This window comes from Pseudochaenichthys georgianus, chromosome 10 (genome assembly GCF_902827115.2).
Source record: "Pseudochaenichthys georgianus chromosome 10, fPseGeo1.2, whole genome shotgun sequence".
Classification (NCBI taxonomy): Eukaryota; Metazoa; Chordata; class Actinopteri; order Perciformes; family Channichthyidae; genus Pseudochaenichthys; species Pseudochaenichthys georgianus.
This window is the reverse complement of record NC_047512.1, coordinates 32,134,433-32,157,113: the sequence shown is the minus strand read 5'-3', so window position 1 is coordinate 32,157,113 and position 22,681 is coordinate 32,134,433. Positions and strand designations below refer to the sequence as shown.

The 22,681-nt window shown below is 41.0% G+C and overlaps 1 protein-coding gene across 2 annotated transcripts; it reads left to right on the top strand.

The window, feature by feature from the left end:
* Positions 1–99: 99 nt before the first annotated feature.
* ints6l (integrator complex subunit 6 like) lies at positions 100–20,190 on the top strand. 2 transcript variants are annotated; one of them, XM_071204662.1, is made up of 20 exons: positions 722–734; positions 851–928; positions 1,016–1,333; positions 4,668–4,817; positions 6,305–6,394; positions 7,866–8,049; positions 8,786–8,914; positions 10,577–10,740; positions 12,860–13,012; positions 13,589–13,721; positions 14,409–14,503; positions 14,596–14,706; positions 15,370–15,585; positions 15,680–15,806; positions 16,301–16,443; positions 16,559–16,790; positions 17,336–17,899; positions 18,001–18,094; positions 19,290–19,384; positions 19,469–20,190. In XM_071204662.1, exons 4-20 carry the CDS (start codon positions 4,698–4,700, stop codon positions 19,615–19,617), a joined length of 2,799 nt encoding a protein of 932 aa, XP_071060763.1. In that variant the 5' UTR covers positions 722–734; positions 851–928; positions 1,016–1,333; positions 4,668–4,697; the 3' UTR covers positions 19,618–20,190. The 2 variants fall into 2 exon arrangements, with proteins under 2 accessions (XP_071060762.1, XP_071060763.1); XM_071204661.1 differs by lacking the exon at positions 1,016–1,333 and having other exon boundaries at positions 100–734.
* The last annotated feature ends 2,491 nt before the right edge of the window (positions 20,191–22,681 follow it).

Sequence of the window (22,681 nt, the reverse complement as noted above, 5' to 3'; positions counted from 1 at the left end):
TGTGTGTGTGTGTGTGTGTGTGTGCGTGTGTGTCCATGTATGTGTATGTGCGTGCATGCGTGTTGGGGGCGGGATACAAGGGAATTGGCATGACATTTCAAGACATTGTAGGTCTATGAATGCGATATACAGCTACAACGTTATCAGTTGACTGGTTTCAAGACAGAATATATGGGCTATTTGTGCTAAGAATCACATTTTATTCAAATACACTTCAGAGGCACGGACGATGATTTGTAATACCCACCCGTTTAGCATACACACAATTGAAACGGTCGGCGGATGTACTGTACACACACACCCGACACACCCGCCATCTCGACCTCGTTATATATTTATATATTGTAGGGGGCGTGGTCAGTAGAATCCGGCTCAGCCAATGGCGTGGCAGCGGACAGAGCGGGGTGTTCCTTTCGGTTAGGAGGAGAAGTTGAACAGCGCGAGCCGAGACAGAGCTCTAGAAAGGCAGATAGAGAGGGAGCGGAGGCAACGGCCCTCTTCAGGAGGGGGGGCTTATTATAACAAATATACACACATGTGTGAACTGTTTGGCCGCACGATAGGGCACATGTGGATAACAGTAATTTTAGAAAAGCATACAACCGCGGCTTTACATTTAAAAAATGCCTATTTTACTCTTCCTGTTAGACACGTCCGCTTCTATGAATCAGCGCACTTATTTGGGTACGACGTATCTGGACGTTGCTAAAGGCGCGGTTGAGGTCTTTATGAAGGTAAAGAATGATTTACCCGATTTTTTTCCAGCAGTGTGCACCCTTGGTGGATAGGGTTCCTTGGGCAAGATCGGTCGAAATTAATATATGTTGTTTTGGTTTTCTTTTTTTGACAGCTGCGTGCCCGAGACCCGGCTAGTAGAGGCGACAGGTACATGCTAGTTACATTCGATGATCCACCATATGGAGTGAAGGTAATTAGCAACTGATACAGTTTTTACATTTGACCAGTCGAACGTATTTTTCTGTCAGTGAGACTTTATTGTCCTTCTGGTTTGTAGTCAGTGTGGGCGGCTTCCCGGTGGCGAAAAAACGGCAATTTTTTTGCTCCAAATAACCGCAGACCCGGAGCTGCACTGCCTCCAACCTTTCCAGCGGACATTTTGCTTTTGTGTTGAGCAAAGTCTCGGGCGTTGAGATGGAGGCGGAGAGATTGATTATCACCTATGACGTCGCTCTTTTTTTAAAGTACAATGTTTTGATTGGTCAACGAGCCCGCCAATCACCCTCTACTCCTCCTCTTGCATCATCCACGCATTACCATTGGCCAGTCTGGGCTGAAAGTTGATAAGCCCCATTCATCATGAGTTTTTTTTTATGTGAGTTCGCTAGTAGAACATTATCATTATTCATTATTTGTCATACCGATACGATGTCCCAGCATACAAACACTTTACTTCTCATAGTCACACATGCAAAACAACCAGACTTGCAAACTGTGAATCACTGTAATAATTTAAGGGTTTTCATGTCAGCAAAGCCATCCTCACCAGAAATCAATAGACTTGTTTTATGAGCTGGCACACATCTCTCTGAGGTTTTCATGCCCAATAAAAGACAATCCTTAGTACCCACATGAACCCCTAAGCCCCTGATGTGCTTTAGTGCCTGGTCTGTGTTAGGAGTATCTTAGCTTGTGTATAACTATCTTCAAAACACATTATGCATTACTTACTCCCATCCCATTGATACTTACAACAGGTACATAATAGTTCGTTCTCCTTAGTTTTTTGGTTTTGTTTACATGTCTCCTCCTGACTAAATTACATAACCCTAACCCTGGAAAGTCATTCATTACTTCATGTAATAGCAGTAGATGGTTTGAGATTTAGAAGATAGATGAGGCTTTATGCTTATGGCACACACGTTTGCATGCAGGTCCAAAGGTACTGGTAATACCTACTTCATTCGATATCTCTATCCCTTTTAAATATGATTTCAATTAAAACCATGCCTGCACAAGAACATATGCTACTACAATACAGCCTTTATTACATGATAATAAAGTATATCATTTTGCATTATGCTCAGGCTTTGGGATACATGAAAAAAGAGAATGTTTGAATAATTAAATATGGGCAAGGGTATTGGGTATTGGAGAAGTGACTTAAACATTGGAGCTTCAGTGTGCGAAATAATCATTTTTATTTTGCATGGTGATATAAATGCAACTCATACTTCATATAAATAAGCAGAGCTATTTTTGATAGCAGTTCCTTCCTTTTTTAAATATAATTATAAACAATCAACGGTTATTGAAATATATTTACTGCACTTTCATCACAGAGTTTTGAGTTATTAACTAATGTACAGTCTTGCTTATAGTTAATCAAAGCAGTGCAGGAAGCTAAACAACTGTTTTGTGTCGCTTGATGGACTTCCTAAAAAACGTATTAAGCTGCTCATTAACCCCATCACTAAAACATTATTATATACCTGCCTTTCTCCTACTGTGGGCCTATGTGTAGGACAGGGGTTATGAGTTGTTCCTACTTCACTCTGCCATTGACCTTGCAGCATTTGACCAGATCATTGCTTCACTAAAATAATCTTGTGTAGCTATAACAACTAGAAGTGCTATCCCCGTGTTGTAAAGTCTGTCCTCAACTCCTCTCCCTCCTGCTCTTCCTCTCTTTGTCTTCATCTCCTTCTCCTTTGTTGTTTCTGCTGGCTCTGTACACTGAGGATTATGATGAAAGGACAAGGTTATACTGAATGGGGCTACTCTGATTGCACAGTTACAGAGGCAATACATTGTTGATGTAGAGGGAGAGAGAGGAGGCTGGGTGAGAGGAAGATAGAAATATTCTCTAGTCTGAATTATTGAGTGAGAGCTAAGCCTTACATTTTTACTGGCCTACACAAGGGTGTATGTCTGGGATATTATTATTCTACTACCCATGTTTACGTTTACACCTTGAGTTTTACCCAAGCTGCTCCGTGATGTTGCCGGCATGACTGTAAAATATGAATTTAACATCATGCAACACTAAGATTTTCTAGAAATTCCCTCAAATGCATCCCTTTGGAATGATACACAACCTATGTCACATTCTTTATTATTATATATACGCCATGTTTTTTCATTCTCAACTCCTCCCAAAAATGTTAACGTAAAAACTTGATTTAAACAGCAACACGTTTATCTCTTTTATAACAACATGCACAGTATAACTTTTCTCTCTAACATCTTACCGGGGCCCTATGATGCTTATTTGGAGGTTCATATTTGTATTTCATGTCTCTACTGGGACATGTCTCCATGCTCTAATGTTCAGAAAGCTCTTTATTTTTCTCATACTGCCTGTGCTGCAGCACCTCTTTTCACCCTCTGTCTGAAACCAGAGCCCCGTCTGCGCTGATTGGTTAGCTGGTCGGCTCTGTTGTAATTGGTCAACCGCTTAGAGATGTCCCGCCCCTTAGCCTATCACATAAAATGTGTTGGAGCGCTAGCCAATAGAAGTGTGAGGGTTATATAGTGATGTCATTATGTTAAGGAAATAAACGTTTCAGACAGTGGGGGAGTGTGGGAGAAAAAAAAACAGGTACCATGGCCTCTGCAGACCATTTACATGCACACACACCTATATAACACACTGCAGGAAAGATAAGTGACAAAAAAGCAGAATATTTCACATTTAGCAGGAAAAATGGTTCCTCATTTCAATAATAGGCGTTCATAATGTAAACATTCTCTCAAAATGTCATGCTCTTGAATTTAAAACAGACAAATTCATTCATTCTTTGAGCCACTCAATCTTTAAATTGTTCAACAAATGTCATATAAATAATGTATTTTATTCAACTTGTAAATCCAATTCAAACTTTCCCTTTGACGCATTAAAGCCAGTGATTCAGTGTAGGGTCCACCAAATCAAATCCATCATTCACACTGTCATTTCTTCACTTCTCTTTTACTCTTCATCTCTATCTGTGTGTTGAGCCTCCCCCTCCCTCTCCTGATAGAGGACGTAGTCACCTAGCAGGTCATCCTTAGATTAGGCATGATGCTGTCGTAAGGTACTTGACCTCGCTGGTGAAACTACCAAGCCACATCTTCCTGTGGGAGTATTTCTCCGTCACAGAGGACAGGCAGCAGTGGGAAATGTATTTCTGGATGCTTGTCAAGTATGAAATTAGACCCATTTTTAAATAAAAGCACCATCCAGCGCAAATGTGGGTCTTCAATTCAACAACAATATCTTCCTTTTGCAGGATTTGCCATAAACTGATCTCATGTAATGGTTGCTGTTATGTCATGTTGCACAAAATGAACTGGTTGCTAAGATTTAAACTCCCCTAACCAAAGGTGGCAGTCACATGCTCCACAAGAATGAGGTTGTGGTTTCTCAGCGAACAAAACTCGTTCTGTTTTTCTGTGTAATTACAGTGTACGGGTGGGTGTCTGTGGGCGTGCATCTATTTTGGTTTGGTGGCTGTTAACGTGTGTACTGTATGCAGCAGGCCTCTTCAGTTGTCGTTCTGCCTGATGTTCAGCTCTGTGTGTGTGTGTGTGTGTGTGTGTGTGCGTGTGTGTGTGTGTGTGTGTGTGTGTGTGTGTGTGTGTGTGTGTGTGTGTGTGTGTGTGTGTGTGTGTGTGTGTGTGTGTGTGTGTGTGTGTGTGTGTGTGTGTGTGTGTGTGTGTGTGTTCAGGCGGGCTGGAAGGAGAACCACTCCACCTTCATGTGCGAGCTGAAGAACCTGCAGGCGTCCGGCCTCACCACGTTAGGGCACGCCCTCCGCACAGCCTTCGACCTGCTCAACCTCAACCGCCTCGTCTCAGGCATCGACAACTACGGACAGGTATTACCATGGCAACCTGATGTATTTCTCAGCAGTTGCTATATGAGAAAACTAAAATAACTCATTACTATCTTTAGTTCCAGTGTTGTGTTTCTAAGGGTTAACAGTTGTTTTAAATAAAGCTCAAACCATTAGTTCATTAAGGAATTGGTTAATCATCAGATCCTCAATTAACATTATTTCAAAGGCTTTTTTTGTAACAGCAACGTTTTTGCAATGAACATTTAGTCTCAAGTTCTTCCCATAATGCAACAAATGATATATATCTATAAAAGCACAAGTCATAAAAACAGTGCAATAGAATAGTGCACTAGTCAAACTGTTTGAGGTTAGTTGCAGAAATAAGATTAAATATGTACATATAAAAAATAATAAGATAGTCAATCATCAACTATTATTAACAAAATAGACAAACTTTAATTAAGTTATAAACAGCCAAAACATACGGTATAATTGGACTTTCCCTTGATGAACAAATTATATAAAAATATAGCAAAGCTTACAGATGGCATCATTTCTTTACCTTGAGAAAAAAAAACATGAACTATTTATTTCAGCTTCATCCCCTCTCTTCCTCAGCTAGCACTGTGCTCAGCTCCTCACACACACATCGCTTTCTTCACGCCAGAGAGAGATTACTAAGCTCGAGTAGTGTCACAAGTTCTGTGCATCTGTCAGTGTGCATCTACTAAATGTGTGTGTGTGTGTGTGTGTGTGTGTGTGTGTGTGTGTGTGTGTGTGTGTGTGTGTGTGTGTGTGTGTGTGTGTGTGTGTGTGTGTGTGTGTGTGTGTGTGTGTGTGTGTGTGTGTGTGTGTGTGTGTGTGTGTGTGTGTAATTGGTCAAGGCTGACCTCTACAGCACAGCGCTGGATGCCTTTATCCTTAACTAGTAACTCAAGGGCACTCTTCAGTGAACAAAGGTTCATATTGAAGGGGCCATATTCTGCTCTTTTTCAGGTTCAGATTTATATTCAGTGTCTCTACTGGGACATGTCTCCATACTCTAATGTTCAAAAAGCTCTTTTTTTTTCTCATACTGCCTGTGCTGCAGCACCTCTTTTCACCCTCTGTCTGAAACCAGAGCCCTGTCTGCTCTGATTGGTTAGCTGGCTCTGTTGTGATTAGTCAACCACTTAGAGATGTCCAAACCCTTAGCCTATCAGGTACAATGTTTTGGAGTGCTAGCCAGCATGCCTGGTACATATAGCGTTGTCACCGTGGAAGTAAACAAAGGATTCCAATCTGGCGAGAACTTTGGGATGTTAGCCTTTGCAGACCATTTCAGTAGACCTCTGTTTAATTATGGTATTATATTCAAATGACTGTCAGCATGAGAGGCCCGTTACATATTATGTTTTGGGAGATTGGAAAAGTTTGAATACACTAAGTGCAGAACATTAAAGATTGCAGGACAGTGAGAAAAAATGGGGTCACTGTTTGTGTGGACTTGTTTCTAATTTCCTAAAATGTCACTGTTTCCGTCTCAGGGCCGTAACCCCTTCTTCCTCGAGCCATCTGTGATCATCACCATCACTGATGGGAACAAGCTTACACACAGCTCTGGGGTGCCAGACGAGGTGAGAGCAAAAACAAAGGCAGGCGTGCTACAATGTCCTTTTATAATGCAATTTGTTTGGACTGTGTAATGACCCGAGTGATAACGTAGTATAACAGTGACCACTGGCAGATTTATTTTTAAATGAGTTTCAAATATTGTTTGTACATGTTATCTATTAAGATTTCTGAGAAAAATAAAAACATATTAATAACTAGGATCTATTTGATACATTTGCAAAGATAAAATGTGGCCGTTAGGGAGCTATTGCACAGTCAACCCAGTTAGTTATCCCAGGCACAAATAATTCAAATGTAAGGTTTTCATGTTCTGCTCTTCATCCGAATGTCCATCCATGCATTTAAAGTTGGGCTCTCCAGCGTTAACAATGTCCTCCCTAAGAGCATTTGTAACTACTACCAGCAATATATTTAATAAGTATTTGTCTGTTTTTAAGCCATTCTTGAAGTATGAGTTGGAAAAAAAAAGATCATACTATCCGGCCACTGAAAATCTTTTCTAAAATATGATGTATTCCTCTCTAGAAATCTTGCCTTTCCAATTTGATAATGCAGTTGATATATGCATTTTCACAGTCTCTCCATCACACTGGGGAGTTACAATCATAGTGTGTAAAAAAAGAAACAACCTCATCAGCGTTTTCAACTAAACTCCCTCATGCAGTGATGCATCCATACAGAGTGGTGTAGAAATGAGTCCTAAAACACGGAAATGATTTAGCATTTCAGCCCTTCTGGTTTGCTCACCTTGAAGTCAATGTTTTTTTGAATGGGTTTTTTCTTAAATACCTGAACAAATAAATGTTAAAGTTGTGTTCTACAACATAAAATATGCAAGTTAATACCCCATTGTTGAAAGTTTTACACATTTTTACAAAATGGCATTTCATCGCCCCGAACACAAGTTTGCCATTCGCTTAGTGGCGATGAGGTGAAGTCAGTGGGCCATAATGTAGTTCATTTACGGCCCGTCCACACAGCAGCGTGCGTTGAAAGCGTCACCATTCATTTTGAATGGGGTGACGTCACTTTTCGCCAACAACTGCATTGCGGGAAGCGAAGCGGAGCTTTGCTGGCGTGGCTCGCTGCAAAAGTTGAGCAATGTTCAACTTTTGAAGCCTCGGCAGAAGCGTCAGCCAATCGAATCATATGCCAGTACAAGCTCTAGCCAATCAAACCGCTGCTTGTGTGTCCGGGGCGGGAGATTCATGTGATTGGTTGTTGGTCGAGTTTCAGACATGCCCGCCGGCAAGCTTTAACGCACGCCGCTGTGTGGACGGGCCGTAAGAGCCTAACGTTAGCATTTGCGCTTCATCTTCTATAAAAGAGACCAATGGTAGCTTCCAGGTCTGCCAACAAAAACACACAATCCCTGCACCACTCTATGTTGCCCATTCTTCTGCAGATGTCGTTATCCCTCCCATCTTATCCCAGTTAACTCCTCTCCATCTTCCTCCTCCCCCGCCCCTGCAGCTGCACCTGCCTCTGAACTCTCCGCTGGCGGGCAGCGAGCTGACCAAGGAGCCCTTCCGCTGGGACCAGCGTCTGTTTGCGTTGGTGCTGCGGCTGCCAGGAGCGTCCACACCGGACACGGAGCAGCTCGGCAGCGTCCCCACAGACGAGTCCGCCATCACCCAGATGTGTGAAGTCACCGGAGGTTCGCCTTTCTCCTACTCACCCTAACATCTGTCCTGTATTTCCCACCAGCAGTTAGTTTCAGATTAGGGTTATTCTTTTACACTCATAATTCATTATTAGCTAAACACCTTCTTTAACTGTGCAATTCGTCATTAGTGTCTATATTAATACTTATTGACAAATATCGCAAAAAAAACTAATATTGTAAAATACACATTTTGACTTACTGAAGGAGCCAGGAATGTCAGAGTTGGGATTTCTGACGTATGATTTATTGGGTTTTTTAAATGTTTAAATGTTGGCATTGTTCTTTGTTTATATCTGCATCAAATATGGGCGGGATCAGTTGGGTCACATGGGTATGGGCAACACCTCATTAAAGCAATATTTGTTCAACGCATTTTTGGATACCAGACTTCATTTTTGCTAGCATAGACATACTATTGTTGTTTTATATTGAAGGATGTGCACATTTTTACTCTATCTTCATATGGTTTTTTATTCATCTTTTTATTGCACATTTTTACTATTACTTATTTCTTCTTTAATAAATATGTTCTATTCTATTTTTGTTTGATCTTTTATTTAACATTTTCGCTTTAACCTTTTATGTTTATATTTAATTCCATTTGTTTTGACTTTATTTCTTTATATTTGTATATTTTATTCTAAAATGCAGCAACTAACACAAAACCCAATTCCCCCCAGGATAAAGGCATTCTGATTCTCATGATTGTTCCTGCTGTGTCCCTCAGGGCGGTCGTACTGTGTGCGGACTCAGAGGATGTTGAACCAGTGTCTGGAGTCTCTGGTCCAAAAGGTTCAAAGTGGTGTCGTCATTAACTTTGAGAAGACAGGGCCGGATCCGCCTCTCATTGGTGAAGGTGAGTAAAACACTGAAAGGACGCAACCACTTCAACTCTGAATTACCCTCTTAACATTGTTATGAATAAACAAATATTTCTGGTTGACATTCAAATTCTAAACCAACATTTGAAGGCTGCGCAACCTTTTCTTTTTTGCATGTCATTCTTTTTTAACCCTCCTAAATCTGACCGATTTACTACTTTCATCAATCATAACTTTTTTGTTTTACATTCGATTGCATTAAGGCTCTATGATATCCTTCACAGTAGACATTTGAACATATGAAATTGCTGATCACCACTTTCATTGCATTCTGGATGATTTAGTCAACTTTGTAACACCCATGGTGTTCCCGGTAACCATCCGGATCAGATAAAACACACACACACGCACGCACACACACACACACACACACACACACACACACACACACACACACACACACACACACACACACACACACACACACACACACACACACACACACACACACACACCCCCATACACACACACACACACACACACACACACACACACACACACACACACACACACACACACACACACACACACACACACACACACACACACACACACACACACACACACACACACACTCTAGATGTGTGTGTGTGTCCCTTATGTGCCCATCACACCTGGCAAGACAATAGGAGGGTTAAACCAGAATCTCTCCACAGTTGCAGAAAAAGACAAAGCTAATTATTGGAGTTATACTATCTAATATAAATAGATGCTAACTGTAGCTGCGTAGGACTGTTTACTACTGTGATCAGAACATATTCAAAGACTTCAAAGCTTTTGTGTGAATATTAATACAAACCTTCACAACATCTTTCATCAAACAATATATCCTCAATTCAATTCATACTGTCTTCCAAAAGCATTAAAAAAAACATTATGGTTAAAAAAAAAAACGTTTCTCCCGACTGCAGCACTCAAAGGGAGGCCTGTGTTAAAGGCACTATCATCACATTTATATCACCACAACAATAACAATGTGATGACATTATAATCACAATAAATAAAGATACATGAATTACAGCTCTACATACAAACATATGTATATGAAGAACAGTGAACACAGAAGCAGTCGTGACATTTTGATGAACAGAAACGTTTCCAGGCAAGTGCATAAAACAAGAGTTTCATCACATTTTAAGGTTAGAGCGAAGACACCGTGGGGAGAAAGGTGAAAGCAGAAGAGAATCTTCTTATCTTCTATCCCCACAGTGCAGTTCACCACTAAAAGGAGAACTGAATGCATGTTCTACACCAACCAAACATAGAGGAGTATACAAATATGGCTAGGGGAAGAAATGTTGTGAGATAACGAGTCACACATTATTTTACTGGTAGAAGAAGAGTTATATGTTCTTGCTTAAAAAAAAACATTTGAACAAAAAATGTACTGTAAGGTACATCAGAGGTTTAGAAAACATTTTGGAAGTGATTAGAGCGTATTCACATTCATGGGAACGATAGGCAAGAACACAGATATACTTTGTTCTTCAAGAAAAAGTCCGAACCTGTTATTTCCTCTAAAACCAAAAACGGACTTATGGATATCAGGGCTTGTTCTCCAATTCAGAACAACTGTTTGCATTATTTGTTAGAGAAATGTATTCTCCCTTATATGATATATGTTTTTGTATTTAAAGAGAACTCCGCAGAGCCAAGTCGTCCCGTGTCTTCCTTCAGCGCTCAGCCGTGGCACAGCTGCCACAAACTCATCTACGTGAGACCAAACCCCAAGACGGGGGTCCCGGTCGGGCACTGGCCCATCCCAGAGTCCTTCTGGCCCGACCAGAACTCTCCCAACCTGGTGAGCAGAGAGATGCTTAAAAATAAAATGTTTGCACCCACTTCACTGTTTTCATCTGCAGGTAACCTCTGTGTTAATACCAGTGGCGAGCCGTGTCTTTTGTACCGAGGCCCTCTGACCCCCCCCCCCCCCTTCCCTCGGAAAAAAAGAAGAGTTATTACGTCACACCGTAGACTTCAGCGGAATATCAAAACAGCGGCCCGGGGTGCAAAACGCATCAATGACAGCGACCCTCTACCACACAGAACAACACCATTTATCTAAACACCTATCATGACAGGGCACCCACAGCCAAGTAACTAATGAATTAAGTCGGCACGGCGGCCCACATTGAAAATGACCTACCTCTGATGATCAAATCACTCAAACACAAAGTCCATCCTCCTGTCCTTTTGGATGCTCCAGTTTATCATTGTAACACAATCTTGAAAATGACTCGGTTAATAATTTTGCAACGATGTCATCACTATCACTGAAGTGAGCCATCATGAACGAACTTATGCTAATCATAGATCTATCGATTAGATTTATGATTTGAAAACAATAAAAGTAGGGTAGACATGTGGATATTATCCGGCTGAACAAAACGTGCATTTATCTAACAGGTTCGTTCCACAGACCTTATTTCCAGCTATTTTCCAAAATCCTATGGAGAAATCCCATTGCTCTTTTGTGTCGAGGGAATCCGAGCGCGGCTTACTTCCGGGTTTTAGGACACGTCACTGCACCACCTTATAGAGTGGCGAAGTCCCTCCCCTCTCGGGGGACCTCCATGGGACCTTATTTCGGGAAAATCATGTATTGAAGTCAATGGAGAGAGAAAGATTATCTTTCGATCCCGTTTGATTTGTGCAACGAATTACACATATGATGTTTGTCAATTTAAAAGATCATTTTGTAAGTCAAAAAAAAAAAAGTGTCGTAAAACTGTGAAGTAACACATTTTTGTGTGTGAAACGCTCAATGAACTACATCTCCCGTCTCACAGGACACACCAAGACGGCCGTCACGTTGGCACATTTCACTTCTTTCTTTCAGAATGAGGTGAAAAGTATTAAAAGAGGTGAAAATCACTCCAAGTCTGGCATGTTGAGAGCTGTACCTACACACAAGGGGAGTTAGTCGGTTCCGTAAGAGCCAGCATGCGGGACTGGGATTTGTAGTCTTTCTAGTTGCGTATTTTTCATAGTCTTATATTTCAACAGTTTTACGACAAACTGTGACTTTTTTGACATGGACATTATTTTTTAATTTTTTAATTTCAATACATACTTTTTCAGAAATAATGGGGACCTTATTATTACTTAGTAGATGGGCGTGACTTCGCCACTCTACACATGCATAAACTTCACAGCGGGCGGAACTTGTCATAAAGTCCGCGAAAAATAAAGCCCGCCCATTTAGAGGGAAGATATGATTGGTTAATTGTGCTGTCATTTGACATTACTCTCTCGTTGAGTTACTATAGCTGGCCCTCTGTGAATGTAGAGAGGGACCAAGCTCTCCCGTCTTCACATAACTCGCAGAGACGGCATTTAACCCTTCACATTCCAACATAAACTGAACAGGCAGATTCGAAGGATTTATTTCTTCGGAAATGTTATTTTAAATACAATTAAATCAAGTTATTTTGGTAAAACTAATGAAAAATGTAACAACAAAAAAATATAAAAAATAATATTTAAAAAAAAATTAATTAAATATTATTTTTTAGAATATCTTAGGCCCTCACCTCTCTGCCTAATATTAGTCATAACTTACTGACTTTGCGGCAGTAGCTCAGTTTGTAGTGACTTGGGAACTGGAGGGTTGCTGGTTCAAGTGACAATCAGACCGAGTGTTGAGTGTGGCTAGAGAGGTCCCTAAGTGTGTGTTTGTGTGTTCGGACCCTTTGTGTGGGATGTCATGTCAAATAACAACACGGCTAAAATTGGGGATTTAAAAAGCACGTTTTCGTCTTCGTTCAGCAAATATAAACAAGTGTCTTGCTCATCAGTCCAAACTCACCCTGTGATCCTAATTATCTGATGCTTTTACAAAGACACCACACAGAGTCCATTCCTCAGATAATGATGTTATGTTTGACGACTTCTTCAATTAACTCATCCCCTGCCCGCAGCCCCCCCGCTCTGCCCATCCTGTGGTGCGGTTCTCCTGTGTGGACTGCGAGCCCATGGTGATCGACAAGCTTCCCTTTGACAAGTACGAGCTGGAGCCCTCCCCCCTCACCCAGTTCATCCTGGAGAGGAAGTCTCCTCACATGTGCTGGCAGGTATGGCAGATGTTCACACTCACTAACAATCAGCTTGTTTTCCACTATCTGCGCTTATGCCTTCGGGACTTTTCTCAAAACTGGAAACAATGAGGTTTCTCGCTTTATTTATCATATATTTCCACCTTTTGGTAGTTTTGAATTTGTGATTGAGCCTCACTTATTGATAGGGCTGCAAATACCAGATTACTTTAATTATTGATTTATATGCATTTTTTCTTTTTAGATAACTTGGTCTACAAAATGTAAAAAATACAAAATAGTGAAAAATGTCCATCTTAGCTTGTTGTCTTTAAATGTGTTTTTTTCCCAAACACATTCAGTTTAATATGATATAACAGATAAAAGCAGGCAATCTCTATTTCAGAGGCTGAAAACATAATTTTCTGCCATTTTTGCATGAAAAATTACTTTAATGATGAATTGTTTATCTAAATAGTTGGTGGCTATTATCTGTCGATCCTCTAGTTAATCAGCCTACAAATCGTTGCAGTTCTACTTACGAAGTTTGGACAAGTTAAATATAGAAAACCCAATAACAAAAACGGTATTTCATATTTTCCTTTGTCTCCTCAGGTGTTTGTTAGCAGCAGCGGGAAGCCCAGTGAGATGGGACAGCCTTTCGGCTACCTCAAAGCCAGCACCACTCTCACCTGTGTGAACCTGTTCGTCATGCCGTTCAACTACCCCGTGCTGCTCCCCCTGCTCGGTAAGACACACGGCCGCAAACAGCTCCTCTAAAGTGGCCTCAAAACTTCTAGGTCACTAGGTCTGAGCTTATTTTACATTTAGCCATTTCTTTCTGGGTCATTTCTTCATCTGAAACCTTTTTAACACACTCATCTTTAGCTATAAACACTAACATATATAGTCTAACAACAGCTACACTCATAAATTATTATTCCTAAATAATAATGTGCATAGCTTATAAAAACATTTGCCCTCTTGTGAGTTATCCAACTGTCAAAAGAGTTTTATGGTAAAATAACAACTCACTTTATGATAAAAATACTTTTCTTTAATATATCAAAAAAAGAAGGGGGGAATGTCACATACAAAGCAATGCACAGGGGCTGCAATAATACTAACATACCAACAACATTAAAATAAAGAGAACAATAAATGTAATGCAAGCAATGTACAGATTCCAGTTGACTATAGCCCTTTATAATCATTTATTTGTATTTTTACCAAAAACCATAAAAGTCTGTTTTTATTCAAGAAATGCATATTTTGGTTAACTGAACTAATGAAAGTCAAAATTAGAAGCAACAATTAACATAAGGTTGTGTAATATTATTTTGGGAGTAATGGTAGTGAGTGTTTTGAGCTGATGAGTGTACAGCAGCAGGATGTGCAGGTGGATGGCTGACTCCTCCTTTGTGTCTCCTTCCAGATGATTTATTCAAAGTGCACAAACTAAAACCAAACCTGAAGTGGAGACAGTCGTTCGAGATGTACCTGAAAACAATGCCTCCATACTTCCTCTTGGTAAACCACCTACACTGCCTTCAGTAACAGTGCACTGCATGGATTTGTATTGTTCTAACTAACCATAATGTCCTCTTGCTATCTTCTGACAGCCCTTAAAGAAGGCGCTGAGGATGATGGGTGCCCCTAATCTCATTGCAGACACTATGGACTGCGGCCTGAGTTACAGTGTCATCTCTTACCTGAAGAAGCTCAGCCAGCAGGTACACACTTTGAGTTGTTCATTATGTATAGTATATAAATACATGTGTAAATATTAAAATTCGAAGTTTAATTACTAGTTTATACATAAAGTATTTATATATAATAAATAAAGTATCCTACGGTCATATTTTATTAGTAGTAGCTTGGTCTATTATGTTGTATTCTATATATATAAGGTGGAAATGTATATACTTACTATTTATTTTATTTTTAAACAAATGTAGGGCTACACAAGTAATCAAAATGTTATCGAAATCGCAATTTTAACTTTTAACTCTACAGAATTAACCAATATCTTTTTCCGTACAGACTCTCTTAAAAAATCACACCCCGATCATTTTCATATATTTTTCAATGATGATCAAAATAATGATGCAATATGATCAATCCCTCCAATATCGTGAATTATAGCGCAATTGCAAAGGCAGTAAAAAATAAACGCAGATAGCTATTTCTTCCAAAATATGCAGCACTAAACATGTGCAATCCCATGTTAACCAGCTGCTGCTTTTACAAAATGAATTTCCCAGTTTGGGATCAATAAGGTACATGTAGTCAAGGTACAGATAATCCATGAAGAAGAATCAACATAGGAAGGTGAACCCCAGCATGCTTTGGTGTGTTCCTGCTCTAAGAAATGTTCCTGTTTTGTTGGTCCAAAGGCAAAGATGGAATCAGATCGTCTCATCGTGTCTGTGGGGAAGAAGGCTCCCCAGGAAACGGGCATCAAGGTGAAGAACCACTCCACTACGCTCTCTCTGGCCCACCAGCGGGACTTCCAGCAGCTGCTGCAGGGCATCACCGGGGAGGGCCCGCTGCGCCTGGCCGACATGAACTTCAAAGAGTTCGCTGGCTTCCAGATCGCCCTGCTCAACAAGGTAGGGTTTTTTAAATGCACCACTTAGCGTTGGGGGCCAAGTCCAGTGTTTGCTGGAGTTTTTTTTCTGACGAGATATGCTGATGTGTTCACAGGATCTCAAACCTCAAGCTTATCGAAATGCGTACGACATCCCGAGGCGGAATCTTCTGGATCAACTCACGAGGATGCGCTCCAACTTGCTGCGGACGTCGCAAAAACTGATCCGAGGGCAAGACGAAGGTAATCACACTGGAAAGCAGGGTTCCCAACGATAATTACAAATCTTAAAATGCATTGAATTTATCAACCTAAAAACATGGCCTTATCTGGTTTGAAATCAAATATTTTAAAGTCTGAAAAATGCTAACACATAAGCAGAGGGAATCGTTTTTTGTGACATTGCAATCAAGAATCCTCAAATAGCTGGTTATCGGCTCATTTTTTAAATAATTACTGAATGCATTAACAGATGTATATTGTGAAACCAACTGCAATCATGTTTTGATTCTTATTTGCAGCAATGAAATATTTTATATATCTGAAATAAATGGTGTTTGTTTCATAATTTTCTTGTGATAAAGTGTACAATCCTACAATGAATTGCAATCTTAAAATATTCATAGGTGGCTTTGCAATGCAGTTGCTTCGTCAATTGAAATGATATTAACCCCAATTTATAAATATCGCATATACAGTACTAAGTTAGTACTAATAATACTTCCTGTGGTTGTCAGACTATCTGCACAGTATCCCGGTGGCTCAGATGGGAAACTATCAGGAATATCTCAAAATGATGCCGTCTCCTCTGAGAGAGATCGACCCCGACCAACCTAAGCGCCTGCACACATTCGGGAATCCTTTCAAGCAGGACAAGAAGGTACAAATACATCACTGCAAAATACTGCCTCAAACTTCTTACCATAAGGTGTATATTCATTAAATATTTAATCCCTTCTTACTTTTTTGTTTGTTTTCCTGCATGTTTATCCCAGGGGATGATGATCGACGAGGCAGATGAGTTTGTTGCGGGCCCTCAAAGCAAGAAAAGAGGAAATTCCAACGATTCCAACTCGAGTACGACGATGAAGAGGAGGCGGAGCATGTCCCCGTTACTGCGGCGACCGCAAACTCCACCAGTGAACAACAACCACGTGCCGGCAGGGAAGAGTCCTGCTGCTGTTCAAGGGCAGCAGAACCTCATAAAACCCATCCCACTGCACAAAGGTGAGATGTACATGAGACTATATTTTAGACCCGAAAGCATCGCCCGAAAGCATCGCCGAAAGCATCGCAAGGGCTCCCGCGACACAGAACGATGGGATTTTAGATTATTGAAGAAAATATACTTTGTAGCAAACTCACATTAATGATACTTACACTTTTTGTTCAGCAGGATAATCTCCACATATTAACACCACTTGTATAAAAGTAAAAAGCTAACGCTACAGCTATAACGCTATAAGCAAGCTACATCATGTCACATGAAATACCACCGCTAAGCTAAAGGTGGCTAATGTTCTGCGTGATTACGTTTAGTGGTTTCATTTAGCCACTCGTTAGCATTATCATGACTCATAGGAGCTTCGTGTTGTCTCCAACAAAACGTGGACATTTTGTAAGCTTGTGTTAACCACAGATCTTATTTTTATCCAAAAGATAAACAAAAAACATTGACTTCAAGACAATGGACTAGAAGGGCCAAAATGCTAGCTCATTCCCTAGTTTCAGAACTCATTCCTGCACCACTCACACATGTGTTACCCCTGTAGGAGAGGATGACAACAGCATGTTGGTCGCTGAGAGTAACGGTGACGGGGAGCCAGAGTCGGGGGGGATCTGGCCCGTCGAGGTGGACGCTGAAGCTGAGACCCCTTCGTCTCCACTGAGCCTCGAGGAGAAGACGGAGCCGGGGGCAGCAGACGAGACGGAGGACGTAGACATGATGGAGGATAGACTAGAGGACAGACTAGAGGACAGACTAAAGGACAGACTAGAGGACAGACTAGAGGGCAGACTAGAGGACAGACTAGAGGGCAGACTAGAGGACAGACTAGAGGGCAGACTAGAGGGCAGACTAGAGGGCAGACTAGAAGACAGACTAGAGGGCAGACTAGAGGACAGACTAGAGGACAGACTAGAGGAAGACAGTCTAGATGAGGAGGTGGAGAGACTCAACTGTGACCGACTGAGCCCCCAGAGCCAGATGGAGGACCCTGAAGAGGACCCTGAAGCGGACCCCGAGACGCTGGAGCCCATCTTCATCGCCCCGCTGGACGGCAGCCAGGCGGAGCTGAAGAGTCAGATCATCAAGGAGGTCCGCAAACCTGGGAGAAGTGAGTGTGAGCAGCGCAGCATCACATTAAGATCACTGTAATCTGATAACGTGGGGGTCATAGTGGGCAGCTCTTCACTGCTCTGTGTTTTTCTTTCTCAGACCATGAATCAATACTCGGTCTACTGCAGCAGGTGAAAGGACCAGTGGATGTTCAGAAGTACTTCATCCAACACGCTATCAGAGAGGCCGTCAGGTAAGACACATTAACTCATTTTAGAATTAGTAGTATACGGGAGAGTCAATTAGATGAATGAAAAATGTTGCCACCTTTTTATATCAGGGGTGTCCAAACTACATTTTGAATCGGCCCTCAGCAAGTTAAAAAAGTGTAATGAAATATGGCCCACAAATAAAAATTGTGGTTTTCTTATATTGTACTTCTTAAATATATATGTACAAATATATTACACAGTAGTATTCATGTGTTAAAAAGCCCAGTAACTTATTTACATAACAATCTTTAAATAGACCCTTAATATTTAATCTTATTATAATCACTCTGAGGCTTCGGTTTTAAGGGTTGAGCTGCTAACGAGATAAATGAAACCCCATAGAGAGCTGTGATGTAGGCTGTTTTTATCTTAAAGCATACTCATGTATCAAGCCTAATTTACCTACATTCTGCTAACTTATTACTTAACTTACGAGGAAATATACCTCACCTCGATAAGTGGCCCAGCCCTTCGTTTATCTTTCTGTATGTGGCCCTCGGTGAAAAAGGTTTGGACACCCCTGTTTTATATGGATGTCCAATAAGAGTTGATGGTAACGGAAGTTGATTGAAGCAATACATTGAGTGTGCGCTACATTGCCCTAGAAAGCAGAATGCTTCGTGTTGACTTAGTTTGGTGCAAGTAAGATATTCAGGCTATTTCAGCTTCGGTTTCATTGGGTAGCCAGGGAGTGCCATGCATAAATTCATTGTGTAAATACAAAAATAAACCTTGAAAAACAACCCAGAACTTCCTTGTTCCGTTTACTTCTATTGCAAAATGAATGCAAGCTTAGGGCATAGGATGTTATGTCAGATATTCAGCTACTTTTGTCGGAGATGGGCATCTGAAACTTGCATGCAATGCATTCTGGTACATGTAGGCACTACCAACTGCAAGCAGGAGAAATCAGCTATTTTGCTCAATACAACACTAACAAATGAATGTTTTGCCTCAATTGACTATATTAGCCATCAACCATTATTGGACATCTACTTACAGATGGCAAATTGTCCATTTAGATTATCAAAATAATCCTGTCACTTGCAGGTTCATCATTTTGACATGTACCAGTGCGATATGTATTGTCCTTGAAGCAGGTTCAATGAATCTCCTCTGTAAGTGTGCTCCCTTTGTTTCCTGCTTGTTTTCTAACTCCCTTGTCCTCTCTGGCAGGTTTAAGAAGCGGGTTCTGATCCAGCAGCTGGAGACGTCCCTCGCTGAGCTGGGACAGAAGCAAGCGCCCCCCCCAGAGCTTCCCAATGACAATGGTAGCAGTTAGTGATGAAGACACATTTACTTTGTTAGTAAAAAAGGGAATAAAGCTCTTATCTTGTTGACCATTTCACTCACAGCAATAGAGACGTCCCTGTCGACTGGGCATCAAGAAGACAGATTGAGGAACTGGGGGTTCAGCTGGGTGGGGGTTGATAGGAATCTCTCCCACTCTACATGTGCTGAGAGTAATGGATCCACTGAGGATGAGGAGAGACTTAAAGTGTAATCCTCTTCATACTGACTGACAGATGCCTTAAACATCCATATGGCTTTTGTCTGTATCGACACACACACACACACACACACACACACACACACACACACACACACACACACACACACACACACACACACACACACACACACACACACACACACACACACACACCGTCAGGCAATAAGCTGTCAGATCCTCCCAATGGCAGAGCAAGGGATGGACAGGTACATTCCAGTTATTGTTATTTTTAGAAAAAACTGTCCATTTTTCAGCTGGTCTGAAAAAGCAACCTTTTTTTCTAAATAATCAAATGTTTTGCAATCATGGCTAACAGCTCCACCTCATACCTCCAGTGTCATATCGGCAGAAAAGACTCACTGATGCTTTTTTTAACAAATACATACCTTTACCAAATGCTGATACCAATATGCGCCAGGATAAGCGTGGGCGATATGGATACAGATCAATGAGCCTATGTTTTATGTTGCATTAGCAAGATATATCGTGATATACACTGAACAAAAATATAAACGCAACACTTTTGTTTTTGCTCCCATTTTTCATGAGATGAACTCAAAGATCTAAAACATTTTCTATATACACAAAATAACCATTTCTTTCAAATATTGTTCACAAATCTGAAGAAATCTGTGATAGTGAGCACTTCTCCTTTGCCGAGATAATCCATCCCACCTCACAGGTGTGGTATATCAAGATGCTGATTAGACAGCATGGTTATTGCACAGGTGTGCCTTAGGCTGGCCACAATAAAAGGCCACTCTGAAACGTGCAGTTTTGCTTTATTGGGGGGGTCCGAAAACAAGTCAGTGATTGTGGCCTGTGGAATGTTGGTCCACTCCTCTTCAATGGCTGTGCGAAGTTGCTGGATATTGGCAGGAACTGGAACATGCTGTCGTATACGCCGATCCAGAGCATCCCAAACATGCTCAATGGGTGACATGTCCGGTGAGTATGCTGGCCATGCAAGAACTGGGATGTTTTCAGCCTCCAGGAATTGTGTACAGATCCTTGCAACATGGGGCCGTGCATTATCATGCTGCAACATGAGGTGATGGTCGTGGATGAATGGCACAACAATGGGCCTCAGGATCTCGTCACGGTATCTCTGTGCATTCATAATGCCATCAATAAAATGCACCTGTGTTCGTCGTCCATAACATACGCCTGGCCATACCATAACCCCACCACCACCATGGGCCACTTGATTCACAACATTGACATCAGAAAACCGCTCACCCACACGACGCCTCACACGCTGTCTGCCATCTGCCCTGAACAGTGAAAACCGGGATTCATCCGTGAAGAGAACACCTCTCCAACGTGCCAGAGGCCATCGAATGTGAGCATTTGCCCACTCAAGTCGGTTACGACGACGAACCAGAGTCAGGTCGAGATCCCGATGAGGACGACGAGCATGCAGATGAGCTTCCCTGAGACGGTTTCTGACAGTTTGTGCAGAAATTCTTTGGTTATGCAAACCGATTGTTGCAGCAGCTGTCCGAGTGGCTGGTGTCAGACGATCTTGGAGGTGAACATGCTGGATGTGGAGGTCCTGGGCTGGTGTGGTTACACGTGGTCTGCAGTTGTGAGGCCGGTTGGATGTACTGCCAAATTCTCTGAAACGCCTTTGGAGACGGCTTATGGTAGAGAAATGAACATTCAATTCACGGGCAACAGCTCTGGTGGACATTCCTGCTGTCAGCATGCCAATTGCACGCTCCCTCAACTTGCGACATCTGTGGCATTGAGCTGTGTGATAAAACTGAACATTTTAGAGTGGCCTTTTATTGTGGCCAGCCTAAGGCACACCTGTCATGCTGTCTAATCAGCATCTTGATATGCCACACCTGTGAGGTTGGATGGATTATCTCGGCAAAGGAGAAGTGCTCACTATCACAGATTTTTTCAGATTTGTGAACAATATTTGAGAGAAATGGTTATTTTGTGTATATATAAAATGTTTTAGATCTTTGAGTTTATCATGAAAAATGAGAGCAAAACAAAAGTGTTGCATTTATATTTTTGTTCAGTGTATATCACATATTTGCTGGTCATTCAATTATATAACCCACATTTTTTGTGGGTTATATACAAAATGTTATATCCCGACTCATTGTATGTTTTGTCATATCGCCAAACCTAAATTAACACGTAAATAAAACTCCTTAATCTAATGAATAGGCTTTATAAAATTGGATCCATTTTGTTACTAAATTGACAGTTGTATTGACACAATTTCCACACACTAGTGTTTCAAGGCTCAAATTGATGAACGCCAATAGTATAAAGATGAATCAGCATTTGCACTGGACACTATACTTTTGTGTTCTCATTACTATCCTATTACAGCAATAGGACATGAGGTCAGTGAACGCATCTGTCGGTGTCCATTCAGAGTTTACCTCTCCCACAGAGTCCACACATTTCTTCCACAAACGCTCCATTGATTCCCAGAATTCAAACGGTCCCAGTGCTCAGTCACCTGTTGGGAATTTTAACAGCCGCTGAATTCGCCCTGCTTTCTACATCAACACAAGTTAGCGCTCCTCCTTTTTGTTTTTACGACAGATGTACACTACTTTTTAATGTTCATAAGGAATATAGATTATTTTTGTGAATTTGTTTATTTCAGAGTATAAGAAATATTTTGAATGAAATGTTTAAAGCCAATTTTGTAAACTGTTAAATATATAAAACGGAAAAGTTTTATGAATCTACCATTTTTTTTACAAAACAAAAAATAAACCAGATAGAATGGTATCTCCTGTTGTGTGTCTGTTTATTTCTACCTCGTCTGAAAGCATAAAATGCAGAAACAGCTTCACATCTTGCATTATTAACAAATGTTTGTTTCATAAATGGAACGCAGCCGCTCCTCGGTAAAACTCTACACGAACCTTACATTTGTTTTCCTTTTGGGCTTTAGATCATTTAAAACTATGTAAATTACGTGTCCAACAGAAGAGTGACTTGTTTTATTTTATCTGAATGATAGTAGACTAAAAGATAACATTGTGTTATGGTTATGAGGAAAACAAATGTATAGTCTTTG

Coding starts and splice junctions, on each gene's coding strand:
- ints6l (XM_071204661.1), top strand. CDS start 624: ATGCCTATTTTACTCTTCCTGTTAGACACGTCCGCTTCTATGAATCAG. Junction 8,050..8,785: donor GATGTGTGAAGTCACCGGAG/GTTCGCCTTTCT, acceptor TGTGTCCCTCAG/GGCGGTCGTACTGTGTGCGG. Junction 13,722..14,408: donor CGTGCTGCTCCCCCTGCTCG/GTAAGACACACG, acceptor GTCTCCTTCCAG/ATGATTTATTCAAAGTGCAC.